Source organism: Esox lucius, chromosome 21 (genome assembly GCF_011004845.1).
Source record: "Esox lucius isolate fEsoLuc1 chromosome 21, fEsoLuc1.pri, whole genome shotgun sequence".
NCBI classification, from domain to species: Eukaryota; Metazoa; Chordata; class Actinopteri; order Esociformes; family Esocidae; genus Esox; species Esox lucius.
The window spans coordinates 200040-218469 of record NC_047589.1 but is presented as its reverse complement, the minus strand read 5'-3'; the positions used below and the strand labels follow the sequence as shown (position 1 = coordinate 218469).

General features: G+C 38.4%; 1 protein-coding gene across 1 annotated transcript in view; it reads left to right on the top strand.

Moving 5' to 3' along the window:
• Positions 1-18430, top strand: part of apbb1ip (amyloid beta (A4) precursor protein-binding, family B, member 1 interacting protein) — a 59432-nt gene that overhangs the window by 9879 nt on the left and 31123 nt on the right. Inside the window, exons 2-4 of the mRNA XM_013132283.3 lie at positions 2594-2653; positions 5187-5274; positions 5672-5970. Of these exons, the coding sequence (XP_012987737.2) occupies positions 2594-2653; positions 5187-5274; positions 5672-5970 (447 nt within the window). The remainder of the gene's footprint in view (positions 1-2593; positions 2654-5186; positions 5275-5671; positions 5971-18430) is intronic.

Below are 18430 nucleotides of genomic sequence, written 5' to 3'. Positions count from 1 at the left end.
GAGTCATATCAAACGTTATTTAGTTATCTACTCGACGCATTATACTCAGAATAATGATAGGCAATAGGCCTACTTGGTCTTATATCTTTTTCAAGTTTCAAGGTTTATTTTTCAAATGCACCGAACAACACAGTCAGGACGAGTTGCACTAAATAGCTTTTACAGGAATTGTTTAATAAATTAGGCAACTATTTGTTAGATAGCTGTAACATGGCACTGCCTTCAAGATAAAATATTATATGGAATTTACCATGATATCTGAGGAGAAAAGGTGTGTTGGGAAGCACTCTGCCAAAGGATGATTATTTGCATTTGACATGGACACGTCAACTCGGTCCAAACAGGTAGGCAATGTGATTCTGCTTGCTTTGCATCTCTGAAAATTGTGTTCATTGGTTATCATTGGCTGCTGACGTCATTTCCTTTAAGCTAAAAATGCAGGTTTATAATCACAGTTTATTTCTTTCATTTGCGTTTTGAAAATCCATCACTGGTGTCCATAATAATTGCAGGTTACGTTCAAACGGGGTAAATCTAATTTCTATGCGGGTGTTCATGATTGCAAATGTGCATTCACGTCCTGGGGGTTTCTGCAACATTTTTACAATGTTGGTTGTGGAGCAAATCATCAGACTACTGCAGATTTAGTTTATGCGCGATAAGCTAGGGATATCTTAATTTTTATATACAACAATGTCAATACCCTTTTCGAGTAATTGCCATTTATTTTTCAACAATGCTTTGAAGCAATTAAAAACATGAATAAAATAGAAATAACAGAACAGGCTTAAGCGTCATTAGATTTTGGGTTATGTTCAGATAAAAAGTCAGATTCTGGAAGATCAAGGTTTTTTGGATTTATTGGAATGACTGAATATCTGACAGACCTTTAGCGTGTAATGTAGAGATGTAGTCCAATCATATTGAACTAAAAAGCAGAAGTGAAGACCCAGTGCTCTTGAATGTTGCTTTTTGGTTTACTTTGCCACCGTATCAAAAATAAATGTGGGATTATTTTTGTTCGCTTCAATCAGATTGGAAAAATAGGTTGATCGAGCAGATGTGGACTGTACAGTCTTTCCAGGCTAGTCTAAATACTTTTAACTTGGAGGAGCGCCATTTCCAGTCCAATTTTCTAAAGGCTTGCTTCAGTGCTCGAATATTGTCTGTGTACCAGGGATATTTGGTGTTATAAATATTAGCAACACGTCCCCTTTTGTGGGATGCACGGGTGATCTCATCAACAGTGTTGCCAGGAGGAGGGGCCCCGTTTAGGGCAGTAAATTCATCAGGCTAAAGCCAAGTTTCCCACAGGCCTTTGGAGCAAGGGATCAAACATGAAGTAGCCACATTGTGAGATGCAGGGGATAATTATAATTTTTTGTTTATGACTGGAAAGATTGCTATGGTGAATACCACCTTGATTAACTTTTGCAAGTAAGGTGTAGTTACAATCTCAGTGGAGAAAACTGTGCTAACTACTCTAGCTATGCTATCGACAGACTCCATTATTCTAGCTGGTGCTATTTCTCTAATGCAGCCAATGCAATTTGAAAGATGATCAATGGAAACAGGATACACCTGAGCTCAATTTCAAGCTTCAATACAAAGGATCTTAATACTTATGTAAATGTAACAAAATGTGGAAAAAGTGAAGAGGTCTGAACATTTTCCACATCCATTGTATGTATAAATATAAGGTCTACTGCGAACTCTAATGACATATGACTTCCTGTTACTTTAAGGTATGAATATGAGGTTACACAAATGCCAGAATAGCTTAGGCTTAACTCCAAATGCAAACCAGACAGTCCCGCAACCCTACACATTCAGACACTGAACTACATTTTATATTGTTAAAGAGTGTACAGTACTTGCAAATACAAGTCAGAGGGATTGTCAAAGTTAGCAAACTGACAGTGTTCAATAACTTGGTACCCAACTCACTAACAGTCTGTCCAATAAGTTTGTCTGATTCAAAAATGTAGTCATGTTAAATAGATTTGACACTTTGTGGTCATAGATGTTGGACACGTGACTACAGTTGGCATTGAAGTGTGGATGTTCTCTCATTCACTCAAGCTAAATCAAGGGCAGTGCGTCCAGCTTTTGTGAATTTAACCGACACTTGAAATGTCAATAAAACTGCATCATGTTTTTGATGGGGATGCCCCTGAAGGAAAGTAGAGAGGGCTGAGTGGCTGAAAACATGGTGATTGGACTACAGTATTAGTCATCTTTCAGCATGGAGAATGTCAAAGAACACACATGAAATTAGTCAAAAGGCTGGTGACCTTCATGAATGATGCAGTGGCTATAAAAAAAACAAATAGCTATATTACTGAAAATATCCAACTTCAATATCAAGCCAATTATTTTTTGCACTTCTGGTTAGAGTCTAACTGCATTTTGTTGTTCTGTACTTGTACTGTTCAATGACAATAAATAAATCTGGTGAACCTTCCTGGAAGAGGATGCATATTTATTTTTTAACAACTAGGAGGATGGTTACTCACCAACCTACTTTGCCAAGAGTGCTAATAACTGTGGACTGCACTTCGTCTTCCTTATTCTCTATGCTTTGTCTTAACAGATGGATGACATTGATGCTATGTTCAGTAACTTGTTAGGAGAGATGGATCTCCTTACACAGGTGAGGCCCCACCACATACATCAAATACAATGAATTGAACTCCAGGAAAACTGTAATTCATCCCAAAACCATACATTTGGGTAGTAGGGGTGTGCCAAGCTCCTCGTACTCATATCCATAGTTGCACACGATTGTCACAAGGGATACTTGTAACTGGATATACTTGTGATTGGAAAAACCCAGAGGTGTGTTTTAAATGCCAGTAAAGACTATACCTCAATCTTACTTTTGTTGTACCATCAGAGCGCTCACCAGTGCAATTCAAATGTTTCTTCACTTACTAAAATATTGTAACTTAAAAACTGTGACGGTGCGAGTACAGTGTGTGCATAAAAATTAAGCAAAATGGAAAGAAATAAAACTAACAATAATAGTTATTCTCTTGTTGTATTCCCAAAACAGTACCTCACGTATACACAACAGGAAACAATAACCTGTGCTGAACTGTGTCTAACAAAACCAATATATACTGAACTAATGACTAAGTGACAAAAGGTGCGTCCTCGATCTGCTGCCATCACACTCCGGCTGGTGGTTAGTACACCGGTGAGGTGGAGCGCCGGATAGGAAGAGGAGCTGCAGTGCCACACGGAGCAGACATAACAAACACTATCTGAAGAGCTCAAATGGCAAATAAGACATTTTTATAGAAAAAATATATTAGAATGAATAATTAAATAATTGATATAAAATATATATTAAAAATAATGTATAATATGATGTTGAGTGATGTTTAGTAATAATATAATAAAGTTGAACAATGGCCAGTATTTATTTTAACATGTACAGTATCTCACAAAAGTGAGTACACGCCTCACATTTTTGCACATATTTGATTGTATCTTTTCATATGACAACACTGAAGAAATGACACTTTGCTACAATGTAAAGTAGTGAGTGTAGAGCTTGTATAACAGTGTAAATTTGCTGTCCCCTCAAAATAACTCAACACGCAGCCAATAATGTCTAAACCGCTGGCAACAAAATTGAGTGCATTTAGCCATTTTCCCTCCCCGGTGTCATGGAACTGGTTAGTGTTACAAGGTCTCAGGTGTGAATGGGGAGCAGGTGTGTTAAATTTGGTGTTATCGCACTCACACTCCCTCATAATTGTCACTGAAAGTTCAAAATGGCACCTCATGGCAAAGAACTCTGAGGATACAAAATAATTGTTGCTCTACATAAAGATGGCCTAGGCTATAAGAAGATTGCCAAGACCCTGAAACTGAGATGCAGCACGGTGGCCAAGACCATACAGCAGTTTAACAGGACAGGTTCCAATCAGAACAGGCCTCGCCAGGGTCGACCAAAGAAGCTGAGTGCACATGCTCAGCGTCACATCCAGAGGTTGTCTTTGGAAAATCCAAGTATGAGTGCTGCCGCATTGCTGCAGAGGTTGAGGGGTGAGGGGTCAGCCTGTCAGTGCTCAGACCATACGCCGCACACTGCATCAAATTGGTCTGTATGGCTGTCGTCCCAGAAGGAAGCCTCTTCTAAAGATGATGCACAAGAAAGCCCCCAAACAGTTTGCTGAAGATAAGCATACTAAGGACATGGATTACTGAAACCATGTCCTGTGGTCTGATGAGACCAAGATACACTTATTTGGTTCAGAGGGTGTCAAGTGTGTGTGGCGGCAACCAGGTGAGGAGTACAAAGACAAGTCTGTCTTGCCTACAGTCAAGCATGGTGGGGGGAGTGTCATGGTCTGGGGCTGCATGAGTGCTGCCTGGTACTGGGGAGCTATAGTTCATTGAGGGAACCATGAATGCCAACATGTACTGTGACATAATGAAGCAGAGCATGATCCCCTCCCTTCAGAGACTGGGCCGCAGGGCAGTATTCCAACATGATAATGACCACAAACACACCTCCAAGACGACCATTGCCTTGCTAAAGAAGCTGAGGATAAAGGTGATGGACTGGCCAAGCATGTCTCCAGACCTAAACCCTATTGAGCATCTGTGGGGCATCCTCAAACGGAAGGTGGATAAGTGCAATGTCTCTAACTTCCACCAGTTTTGTGATGTCATCATGGAGGAGTGGAAGAGGACTCCAGTGTCAACCTGTGAAGCTCTGGTGAACTCCATGCCCAAGAGGGTTAAGGCAGTCCTGGTAAATAATGGTGGCCACACAAAATATTGACACTTCAGTGTTGTCACATGAAAAGATTTAATCAAATATCTGCAGAAATGTGAGGGGTGTACTCACTTTAGTAAGATACTGTATATGGTACGTATCAGAATCATTTTGGATTCCCCAGTGTTTTTGCTGTAACAAAGTTAAAAGTATGAAGTATGAAGACATACTTTGCTATTTTTAACTCACTTGCTCTTAATCAAACTCTTGTGGCCTTGGATATCTAAAATGTAATATCATTGTCTTTGACTGTTTTCTATGTATGACTCACATACTTTATATGAATGACTGGATATCAACAACAGCTTTAAAAATCCAGATTATAAATTGGGACAGCATTGTTAATTATCTGGGGGATTATTAACTCCCTTGGTTCTTATTTGTTCCCCTGTAGAGTCTTGGGGTTGAAACATTGCCTCCAGAGTCATCTTCAAGCACAAGCAAAGAAGTCAACTTCACCATGGGCTTCGCTGATATGAATGGTATGTCATAGGCCTTTTTATCACCCTACCCTACAAGGTTAAAAGCCCAGTGCATCACAAACCTGTTAAAAATAATTTTCACTTTGGTACGGTACGAGGTGCCTATTATTTTTCCAATGTGTCATTTTTCTTAGGGAAACATGCTATCAGTCATAGAGAAAATTACCAGACTTTTTGGAGAACCAATGACGCATAAAGGTGGAAAAATAGTTCCTAATCATACCTCTGGAGATTGCCAACTACTTTTCAGGCTCTAATTTCAGACAGAGATTAAGATCCAGCCTACATAGCAATTATATGCCCTAGGCAGCTTTCACTCAAGGCTAAATCAGCAGCATTTTTCTGGACCTTGTCACAATAGCTTGAGTGTCATTTTTGTTTTTCCTTTTCTACACAGTTGAATCCCTGAATGAACTGGAAGAAAATGACTTTGATGCACTAATGGCTGATTTAATGGCTGACCTAAGTGCTACAGAGAACAAGCTAGTGGCAGAGCTAGAAGAGCAAAAAGATGCTAAAGTGGCAAATCCGGATCTACCTGCACCTCCACGAGAACTCAGCTCCTATGTTGTTCCCTCACTCTCCACCACCACTTCACCTGATACAGGCCTGAACACTACTTACACCCCACTGGCAGACTCCCACATACCCTCTTTCTCGCCTCCTCAGCCTCCACAGCATGAAAAGCCCTCCATGGTGAGTCAGCAAGTATTTTGTAATTCTTTTAGCTGAGTACAGTGCAAATGAAGAAACTACAGTCAACCATAGTCTGTCAACAAAATACCATATAATAAAGCCTAACAGAGTATTAGAAGTTAGGGTATGATGTTATTATATTTTCCACCTTCTCATGATGAAGTCAAATTTCTTGTTCCAGGCCACTGGGGCATATTTCACTGTCTGATCTCATCCAATAATGGTGATAATTAGGGTTTCAGCAGTTCACTGGTGTAACCTTATTAAGGGGCCAAGCAACAAAGTTGCTGGAACCTTATTGTAATTGTTTGTTTTATTATTAGGGGTTCCCTTATAGGAGAAACCCTATTGTAACCGTTAGCATTATTATTAGTCTCTTATTAGTCTCGTTATTGTTAGTGTTATTAGGGGTTCTCCGGTAGGAGAAATCCTATTGTTATTGTTCGTATTATTATTATTATTATTAGGGGTTCTCCCCGAAGGAGAAACCCTATTGTTATTTTTTTTATTATTATTATTAGGTGTGCTCCCCAAGGAAAAACCCTATTGTTATTGTATTATTATTATTAGGGGTTCTCCGAAGGAGATTGACCTAGAATGTTGATTCTTTGTACACATGCCTCATTTCTCATGATGAACAAAAAAGCCTCAAGAACCTATAAAGTCCATTGTCTTGGGTTTTTCTGTACGGTGAACATTTGGCAAAACCTATAAACATGTCCTTCAAATCAACAATATGTCCGATTTACCTGCCCTTTGACCCACAGGTGTCTCATAGATGCCTCCCTATAGGGTAATAAGGAATAAGAGATCATTTGCGAGATGGTGGACAAAATGGCTGACCAGTGTAAAGCACTGTCTCATTCCCCAGGAGGTGCAACCTATCATGTTTGCCATCTTGGATATTTTGCAAGTGAATATTTCATGAAACCTAGAGAAATGATCTTAAAATTAACAATGACTCTGATTGACCTGGCCAGCGGCATACATGTGTCTTATAGATGTCATCCTGTAGGGTGTTAATAAATAAGAGAAATAAAATATGGGTTACAAAATGTCTGACCAGTGTAGAACAAATGCATCCATAAACTTCAAGTGTGCATTATAATATGGCACTATGAAAATACAAACCATGTTTACCTACCACACAAACACCCAACCTCATTCCTCCACAGAGGGCGCCGAAGGCCACCCCCTCTTGGACTTTGTTGTACAGTGAAAAGTTCATGAAGCCTATATAAATCATAGCCTATATAGACGTCTCCCTATAGGGTGTTTAACGCTAAGAGAAATAATATGAGATGGAGGATGTGACTCTTAAAGGAGTAAATACAGAGACTAAATTCTCTTGGCATAATTAGCAGTTTATTTGCAAATAGAGACATGCGTCAAAAGGTTACAAAATAACACTCTGATGAATCTGAGGTAAATATATGAACAGTCATTATTTATTACAGTTAAAAGGGGTGTGGTAAGATACTACCCATCTGTCTTGTCAATAAAACACATTCCATTTGTTCTGTCAATACCTAGGCTTCACACAAGGGGCAAGCTGTCCTCCCCCACATGGGTAACCTCTTCAACTCTAAGAGGTCTAACAAAATTCGGACAGACAATAGATGCCCTGATGAGTTATATAGATGGGCAGATTAATGAGTAGCCTTATAATCTGCCGATACCAGTCATTGATGCCCCCTAAGCAAATAATAGATCCCCCTCTCCTACATTCCTAAGAAACAAAGAACAGATGCCCTTCTTGGCTTAAGCAGAGGAACATGGTCAGAGTACCTAGTGATGCTCTGATGTTTATATAGACATGTATCACAAACAAAGAAAATAGTTACATACCAGGCAATAGAAAAGCAGACATTTCTCAAATGCACCTTAGTTAAAAATGTCCATAACACTCTGGATCACCGGAATTGAAAGCAGCATTGCGTGCCTTTAGCAGTAGTCAGACCTCTCTGTTCGTCCATGGCTTCTGGTTGTGGAAGGTCTTTATTAGTTCTTGGTTGGTGACATTGTTGATGCAGATGTTGATGTAATCCAGAATGGAAGAAGCACATGTTTCAATGTCCGTATGGGAGTCAAATGTGGCTTGAGTGGCAAGCAATCTCCAGTCTGTGTGTTGAAACCGGCGCTTTCACAGGTTTAGTGAGGGGTAATACTTGGGGAGTAAGAACAGTGAAAGGTGATCGGACTGTCCCATGTGGGGGAGGGGAATAGCTATGTAAGTCTCCTGAACGTTTGTAACGCATGGTGTGATGGTAATTCCATCGATAGGAACTCTTTTAGGAGTAAGTACAGAGACAAAATTCTCTTGGCACAATTAAAGATACGCGTCAAAAGCTTACAGAATAAACCTCTGAGGAATCTCTGAGAAAAATACATGAACGGTCAGTATTTATTACAGTTAAAGGGGTGTGGTAAGAAACTGCCCAGCTGTCTCATGTCAACAATACATAGGTTTTACCTAAAGAGCAGGATGTTCCCCAACCCTATCCTTCCTGCCCTAGGTGTTTACTGTCAAGGGGGTAGGGGAACATCGTAAAAGACAATAGACAGATACCCTTATTGCAGTGTCTCCCAACCTTTTTCAATTACTGTACCCCCAAAATGTTTTTGCACTGCTTTCAGTACCCCTGAAGTACCCCCTCATGTTAATTTCACTAATTTTCACTAAGTCTATGGTGTCATGAGTGTTTTCAAGTACCCCCTGTGGAGAGGCCAAGTACCCCCAGGGGTCCTAGTACCCCTGGTTGGGAACCACTGCCTTATTGGTTTAGGCAGATTAGCGAATGGTCAGAGGTCATAATGATCCACTGATATCATTCAGACATAAAGATCAGAGTTACATACCAGGTAATAGAAAAGCAGACATTTCTCAAATGTACATTAGTTCAAGAATGTCCATAACAATGGTCTAGTGTACTGTCTCCTCTGGTGGGGCAGGGGATAAAAGTACGCTCAGGGCGTGCCGTCAACTGTTTGCAAATAGCAGCCTGCAGTTCTTTCATTGCTAGTTTAGCATTAGCATCCAGGGGTATGTTGACTGCAATAACAACAATAGATTTGAACTCCAGAGGCAAGTAAAAAGGCCTGCAGTTAATCATCAGGTACTCCAGATTGGTTGTTGAGCAGTGAATATCAGGTGTATTCCAGCAGATGAATGTCTGGTGGGATCTGTTGAAGGGAGAAGCGCGAGCCTCCGCTCACTCTCACAATAAGAACTTACTGAGTCATGTGACTGATCTTGGCACGAGAATCAAAAGCAGCACACACCGGCAGCAGCACTGTATATAAACTGAGTATATGCTCAGTTCACAAAGATTATTAAGAGTCAGCACTATATATAAACTGAGTATATGCTCAGTTCACAAAGATTATTAAGAGTCAGCACTATATATAAACTGAGTATATGCTCAGTTCACGAAGATTATGAAGAGTTCATTCTGCTGACTAATTGAATTTAATAAAAAATTAGGATCAGATTTTGTGTTTTATTGCTGTTTAGGTGTAGGCTATTATACAGTATGGCTATTTAAAACATATGTCCGGTAGCTCTTCTGTATGGCCAGAATTCTGTCCATATTAGTCAATTTAAAAAGAAACGACTGAAATGTGCTTGTCTATTAAATAATAATGTGAAATTTGGCTACATTGCGGCATTGCAGAACTATTCAAAACAAAAGTTTCAGTACATTATCTAAACACTTTCCGCAGAGCTTTTAAAAGCTCTGATATCCTGTGGAAATTGACAATATTCGCATGGTAGCCTATACAGTGAGGGACTTTTTGATCCCCTTCTGATTTTGCACGTTTGCCCACTGACAGTCTATAATTTTAATGGTAGGTTTATTTCAACAGTGAGAGACAGAATGACAACAAAAAAATACAGAAAAACGCTAAAAGAATCATTAAAGATAAAGAAAAACAGCCCCAAAAAATGATGCTGCCAACACCATGCTTCACTGTGGGTATGGTGTTCTTTGGCTAATGTGCAGTGTTGTTTTTGCGCCAAAAATACCTTTTGGAATTTTGGACCAAAAGTTTAACCTTGGTTTCATCAGACCATTATATATTTCCCTGCATGCTTTTGGGGGACTTGATGTTTGTTTTTACAAACTTCAGCCAGGCTTGGTTGTTCTGTATTGGAGCGTTTTGAATTGATATTCGTCTAGTGGATACTAAAGGTATTACAGTCAAGTTGTTCTGCAGCTCCCTTTAATGACGTCACCAGGAAGCGCTCAGTAATGTCTTCAGTCAGCAGCGTCTCAAATTCGGGAATCAAGTCCTTCTGCTCACGTTTCAAGCTTTAAACGAGCATCGTTGGTATGTAAATGTTCTTTAACATCTATTCAGAGGAATATTTTCATGTAAGATGGGTATATTATTAAAATTGTAGTTTTCCGGTTGTGATATAAACAATAGTCAGAGCTAAGTTATGACTAAAAACATTTAAATAATAATTTAATTGTGCAAATAAACAAGTTATTTGTACAATTGTATTGTTTAAAACATGTAAACAGACTTAATGTGAAGATTTAGTACTCATTTATGTATACTTTCGGTTTCAGTTTTACCCTACTTTTGATCATCATTAAATAAGTGAACGATTCATCTTCTTCCAGTGTGGTGATTAGAAGAGGAGTTAAACTACCTGTCAGTTTACACGAAGGGTTGTAATAAGGACAGAATATTGGTTGTTTTCTTTATAAGAAAAGGCGTCCGTCGTGCCACCCTACCCCATAGCCCATTCATATGAAGAATACGGGAGATTGTTGTCACATGTAGGCCACAGCCAGTACTTACCAGAAATTCCTGGAGTTCCTTTAATGTTGCTGTAGGCCTCTTGGAAAACTCCCTGACCAGTTTTCTTCTCGTCTTTTCATCAATTGTGGAGGGACGTCCAGTTCTTGGTGCCATATTTTCTCCACTTGATGATGACTGTATTCACTGTGTTCCATGGTATATCTAATGCTTTGGAAATAATTTTTTACCCTTCTCCTGACTGATATCTTTCAACAATGAGATCCCTCTGATGCTTTGGAAGCTCTCTGTGGACCATGGCTTTTGCTCTGAGATGCAACTAAGAAAATGTCAGGAAAATCCTACAAGAACAGCTGAACTTTATTTCTGATTAATCAGAGTCACCTTAAATGATGGCAGGTGTGTAATTACATCTATTTAACATGAGTTTGAGTGTGATTGATTCATTCTGAATAAAGCCACATCCCCAGATATAAGAGGGTATGCCCACTTATGCAACCAGGTACATTTTTTATTTCTTATTTTACGTTTTTGTTCATGCCATACCGTAGCACAACTTGCCACGGTATACTGCAGAATAATGAGGCATGCCTCGTAGCAGACCGCCCCCTTGGCACTGGAATTAGATGAGCGACATCTTTATATGCTACCTTTGGGCAAAATTCTACTGAACCACAACATTAACTACTATAGCTTTGCAGATGATACTCAAATATATATGGCTCTCGAACCATATGACCACAGCTCAATAGACTAACTGTGTCACTGTATAGCGCACATAAATACCTGGATGAACCAAAATTGTTAAATTAAACCAAGATAAAACCAAGATAAAACAGAGAATATTGGCAACAAAAATACAAGAACTAGTATTAGTAAAGAGCTGGATTCTTGGGCTCTAAAAATAAAGGACCAAGTTTGTAATCTTGGTGTTCTGATAGACTCAGACCAGCTGCAGCTCATTCAGAAAGCTGCTATTAGAATGTTAACCAGGACCAAGAGAACAGAGCACATCAATCTGATGATAAATCTTTGCAATGGCTTCCAGTCAGTGACAGAATAGATTTGAATGTGATGCTTTTAGTTTATAAATCACTGAATGGTTTAGGCCCCCTATACATTACTAATATGTTTGAAGAATATAAACCGAGCAGGGCTCTTAGATCCATGAACACAGGTCAGCTAATAGACCTCAGAGTCCAAACTTAACATGGTCAAGCTGCGTTTAGCAGTTATGTTGCACACAAATGGAATAAACTACCACAAGATCTTAGACATGCCCCAAACATTTTTAAATCCTAGTTAAAAACACTTCTCCTTTCACAAGCCTATGACTGAGCACTTAACCACACTTAGGCTTACAGCTTTTATACAGCTTCTTTTGTTTTCAACCCATTTTTATTCTATGTTCTTATTCTATGTTTTATGATTATGATGTTGTTTTGATGTTTTCATTTGAGTATTTATCTTTATTCTATTGTAAATGTCTTTGTAAAGCACACTGAATTGTTTCTATGTATGAATTGTGCTATATAAATAAACTTGCTTGCTTGCTAAGAGGGTGTGAACTACGCTGAATGGGCATAACAAACACCAGCTCTCTGGCAAGTGTGAATCTTTCAAGGCTTTTTTCTCAGAACTAAGTAGAGTAAATGATCAACTTTTATATATATATCAACTGTATTATATACCATTACAAAGCTCTGAATCTGGACCTTTACAAAATGTAAAAAAAAATATCTAATCTTGCGATAAGACTCTTCCTGAATTCTGTCACATATATAATAACAATAAACCAGCCGGCCCGCAATAGAAAGTATTGCCCTCCTTACATTCGAAACAGGGTCACCCACTTGAAAGGCTGTGTTGCTAACCATTACATCACAGAGCTCTATGTTTGAGGGGTGTCAGTATAGCCTCTTGTGTCTATCCTGAACAAATCCTCTTTTGCCACTGGCTGTTTTAACAGCTAATTGGCCATTCGTGAATGATATTGATACAGTTAAACTAACTAATGTTTCTTATTAAGTTTACCTCCACCACAATTAGCGTCTATGAACCTGAGATGGGGACAAGTCACACATGGTCAAGTCCAAGCAAGTCTCAAGTCTAAACCATCAAGTCTCGAGTCAAGTCACAAGTCACAGTTCAGATAAATCAAGCAAGTCAAGTCAAGTCAAGGGTTCACCCTAAGCAAGTCAAGTCGAGTCCTTATAAGTTTCAAGTCAAGTCACAGTACTAAAGAAATGAACACACACACACACTGTCCTCTGTTTCTGACGTGCGCTCGGTGCGAGGCTCGAGCGGAAGGATCTTAAATCAGCCTGAAGGGGTTGTATTCGCTATAACAACCGCCTCGCTATACCTTATCCCGCTTATTACATGGCTACCTACCAAATAAATCTATAATTTCACACAAAATATTGATTTCAAAAGGAATTTATTGATTTAAAAACGATTGTATTGCTTCCTCTAAAGAAAATAGTCCATTCCGTCTCTGGTTAGAATCCTGCGTCAATTGCAACGCGCTGTTTTTCAAGGCAACGGTCTGTTATCAAGAAATAACACGCATTCTGCACTGGAATTCAGCCAATCCATGTAATAAGGGCTAATAATAACAACAACCTTATAAACGAATTATTGTGACTGAAAAACTGCCTAATATGTAATTACGTTATAATTATTCTTGTCTGTATGAGTAAAAAAAAAAAAACTCTTCGAAATGTTTAGGTGCTAATCACATCGGCGCCTCCATGTTAGCCTTTCATACAATAAAGTTAATGCTTTTTAGTTTCCACACGCAGTCCACAAACACTTGAAAATGCCCACATTTAATACAGACATTATAGCCTACGTGTAATAATATACATGCCCGCTCATTTTAAGATGCCCATCAACATTAAAATTCAGGCTGCCACTGTTATAGTCTAATTTCCTTACATCTATTTACCAGACGTATTCAGTATTGATAATGGTCACATTTCTAACAAGAAAAAAAACCAAACATAATATGCAACCAAGGCCAAATTATGACAAACAAAAGATTAATTAATTACATTAGTAACTTAATCGTAATAGAGTGAAACTGAATATAAAGAGATTACTTTCTTACCTTTCCTTGTGGTTCTTAAAATAACGAATGAAATTTGACGTTGTTGCATATTTTGCTTCTGGCAAATCTTTTTTTATTCACACGGTCCAGTTCAACGTCTTTGTATCCAAACGATACTATTTGTGGAGCTCGACTAACGTTACTGTCTGCCATGTTTTGCGCGGTTTGAATTGTGCAGCGTTAAAGGCACATACGCTGATTAGTGGTGCTGATGTCACAACATGTAAAATAATTGTATTGCTGTTTGTTTATTATAAGTTCAAGTCATTGTCGAGTCTTCCACTTCAAGTCAAGTCAAGTCTCAAGTAACTTGTTCTCAAGTCAAAGTCAAGTCAAGTCATTTTCATACTTTAATCAAGCAAGTCACAAGTCCTGAAAATTGTGACTCGAGTCAGACTCGAGTCAAGTCATGTGACTCGAGTCCCCCACCTCTGCTATGAACTGTTAACTTTTGCCACTGGCCGTTAGTAGGCTTTACCAGTATCTACTAACATACTGGACTAGTCATAGGAATTGAGCAATTGCTAGCGAGTCTGCCAAAGCTTTTTCATTTCATGGCATAAGAACATATTTTTTTCTTTCATTGCATAACAAGGTACTTTTTTCTTTCTTTCATGCGTGAATGACATTGAAACAATAACTATCAATAAAGGAGACGATAAATAACTTTTTCATCAGTTGAAACCATGAGAGAATCACGGAAATAAAATAAATAAATGATGTTGTTCACAATAGATTCAAACTTTCTTTAACCACTTTCTTTTAACCACGGTATTACACATTTCACTAGTCGCTAAACGTTATTGAGCATTGTGATAAAATCACAAACGTTTCTTATTAAGTTTACCTCCACCACAAATAGCATCTATGAACTGTTAGCTTTAGCCACTGGCCGTTTGAACAGCTTATTATACAGTAATACGCTTACTAGTATCTACTAACTTCTTAGGAATAATCATAAGAATTCATCAATTGCTAAAGATGAACGTTTCCATGTCAGAAACAGTCACAATATAACCGTATACAGTTTTAGGCTCACTATAATGTAACTACTGCATGTTGTAGCCAGCAGATGTGTTTGTCTATCCTGACCCAAAACGCATGCATGCTTTACTTCGAAAATCCACCAGAAACAGTCGCAAAATATTTTAAATAAATAATTTCAGTCTTACTGTAGTCACTGGAGGTTTTAGCCAGCAAAGTTTTGTCTATGCGGAATGATTCATAATGCATACTTCGCCTGTGAGGAGATACAAACTCAGGACCTATAGTTTGAACTTCTCTTAGTTGTACAGAGTCAGTCAGTCACTCAGTCAGTCAGTAATAGACACTCTTCTTGGCCGGCTCCGCTTACGCGGTCCGGCAAAAATATAGCAAAAAAGGTTAAGCACTAATATATATAACACTGTAAACTAGCAGCAATTTAAAAAGAGCACTGTAAACTAGCAGCAACATGGGAAGTATTATTGAATATTTTAGCTATGGCAATATTGGCAATAATGTACATGACAATGTAAACTAGCAGCATTTTTTAGAAGTGAAGGATGGGAAATTTGAACAACATGATTAGAAGCACTGAACATTATATATACATATGAGTGTGATATGCTTATGAATGGTACATGCAAAGGAATATTCTAATGTACATTGAATGTACCTGAAAGGACTTTAGAGCATCTGGAATGTCCGTGTGATCAGTATGATCCAAATCAATATAATAACAAATGGCACAGTGATGTTAGTCTTTTTGGCTAAAAATCATAGGTCAAAATACTACTTTTAATTAGAAGCAACTACATCTTAGTTAGTGTTAGCTAATGTTACTATACAGTTTAGCACCACTGCGCCCTAGCTAACGTTAGCATTACATCAGCTTAAGTTAAAGCTTAGATGGTGCTAACGTTAGCTAATATTAGCAAGCTAATACAATCTAACATCAATGTAGTGTTTGTAAAAACTCAGTTAGCAGAATGTTGTTTCTGAACAGTACTGTTTAGTAGGACTAAGTTAGTTGATGCTAGCTAACTACTATAATGTTTATAAATAGGTTAGCTGGTTTTTACATTTCAAAGAAAAGTGGCCATGTGGAAATGTTAATTTGTTGTAGTTATCTAGATAGTTAGGGAATGTTGAACTAACTAGCTACTTAGCCCGTCAATTTATTTGAAGTGTAGCTTTAGGATACTGTTAGAAATCGGCCGTTTCGTATAGTGGTTGTAATAATTAGCATACCTGTTTGTCAAGGGAGAGAGAAAGTATATTATTTATTGCAGCATTAGAAAGTCTTGTTCATGAGGTTACGGACCTGGTCTTCCTTACACAACCTCAATCTCATCTCAGTCAATCTCTTCTCACTGTAATGTTGGTTACCAGCTAGCCTATACATTAAGGGCGTTTCTAACTTTTTAGAAGTCAACCCCCATGCCATATGGCCATCGTAAACATTCCTGTCATTAGAGCGCTACCTACTGAGAGATAATCTAAACAGAGAGGTTTCTGTTGTTCTCATTATATGGGCACATTCACTTCCAATGAAACGTACATTCATATTGTAATTGTTAATGCTCAGATTCTACAGTCCCCCCTATCAAACATTTAAAGAAAAACATTACATGTTTGATAAAACATTACAAGTACAATTCAATTCCTAATGAAAAGAAAAGGCTCATACACTTATGTTACAAATGACTAAGATGAAACAACAAAAGGAGTATCTGACCAATCAGGTCTTATTGTTCCTCAAATGAAAATTAATGTAAACAAGACAATTGACACACCACACTCCGACACATAACTCAACGTATGACAGTCATCAATCCTGTCCCCACCTCAGATTATAAAGGTCAAGAAACATTGACATCAACAGGTTATTATCAGTGTTAACGGTGTTCAGCAGAAAACCAGACTCAACATGACATCATGATTAAAACATTTCCCCCAAAGTCCATTGAACAATCAAAATCCCCCTTGTCCATATCATGATCCATGCGACAAAATCATACAAAAGACTTATGCATATCCTGTTGTATCTGTGACAGATTTCTACCTATAAAATAGGGAAAACATCTACCTTTGACAGGGACTACCTATAATAGGGGACACTTCCCTGTCCAAACATACCATGATAGTCATCATAATGTAGATCATTAAGCATCATCAAAAATACGCTGAAGTCCAATACTGGGATTGTCATCGTACAGAGTTTCCCACCTGTCTTGCGAGAAACAATATACATATGAAATCACCATATCAGTTTATTTAGGAAAATCTTAGATTGTAAGGAAAGAAGTTAGTTTCCAATCAAGTGTCCTTCAGTTCTTGTCTTCAGATTTCTTTGTCTTGCATCAGTGATGAAAGTTCCAAAATCAGTTATTGCAGTCAGTGTGATGTGGACCCAGCAAATTGCCTGGTTGTCCTAACAAGTCAGTGTAGGTGTATAATGGAACAGTGAGTTTCCAACACTTCACTATTTCAAGATTAACACCACAACAGTGTCTTCCACTGTGTTGGGACCATGTGACCTTTCCAGTCAACTGGCCCATGGTACTCTGACCTGTAGTATTTGGAGTCCTTCAGGACTCAGGTGGATTCTCCTCTCATCTCGCTGTCGATGATTCATCTAGAAATGGAGTGTGAAGCCAAGTGATCTGACCCTGGCATCGTTCTGCCATGTGAGTGGTCAGGAAGATTTGGAACAGATTCAACCAATGTGGTTGTAGAGGTCCTTTTTGAACATGTTGCTGGTACTCACACTCAGTTGTCTGTGTCCAGTCAGTGACGTGATGTATCATCAGAAAAGGGGTTGTGATGTCCTGATCTGTTGAAAGTATAACTGCAAAACAACGATTATTGTGGTTCAACAGTCCATCGGACTTTCATCCACTGGGTATGGTTCCGTCAACTCCCAACAATGAAGACAATAGATCAGTCCTGAAAACTTGTGGGTCTCAGAAGTTCCATCATAAGAGTGAAGTGTACACTCTATTCAGACAAGTTTCCATAAAAGTCTATGTCAAAGTTCCTTTCCCATCCAGAACTGGCTTGGTTGTTTTATGACTCCTTGTGCTATATTAATGCCCGATAACAGCTAGCAGTGGAATCAAATTGTCAGACTTGACTTTACTTAGCCAAATCAGAAATGGTTAGATCTATACTATTCAACCATTAAAATGTTAGACCTTACATCAAACAAAACAATTTCCAAATAAACCAATTAAAAACATCCTGTAAATGGAAAATGTAAAACATAACAGATGCCAATGCAAACAGGAAAAACTAATTTTTTCACAAAACTCATGAATACCAATTTGATTTGCCTTGAGCCCTAAGCTCAACTCTTTCCAATCATAATCAATTATCATATCATACATTCCCCCTGCCTTCACTTCATTAAGTCAATGGAAAATGACACCATGAGTGAATGCAAAACAATGACAAATAAGGCTACAGGAGGCGCCATCCTGAACCCACACTGGCCATCTTTTCAGGACAGACATGAAAAATAGAGAATTGGTAGTAGGGATGGATCTATAATCCATTCGATAAGGAGTTGCATCCTGTATATTCATCAAAACAAAG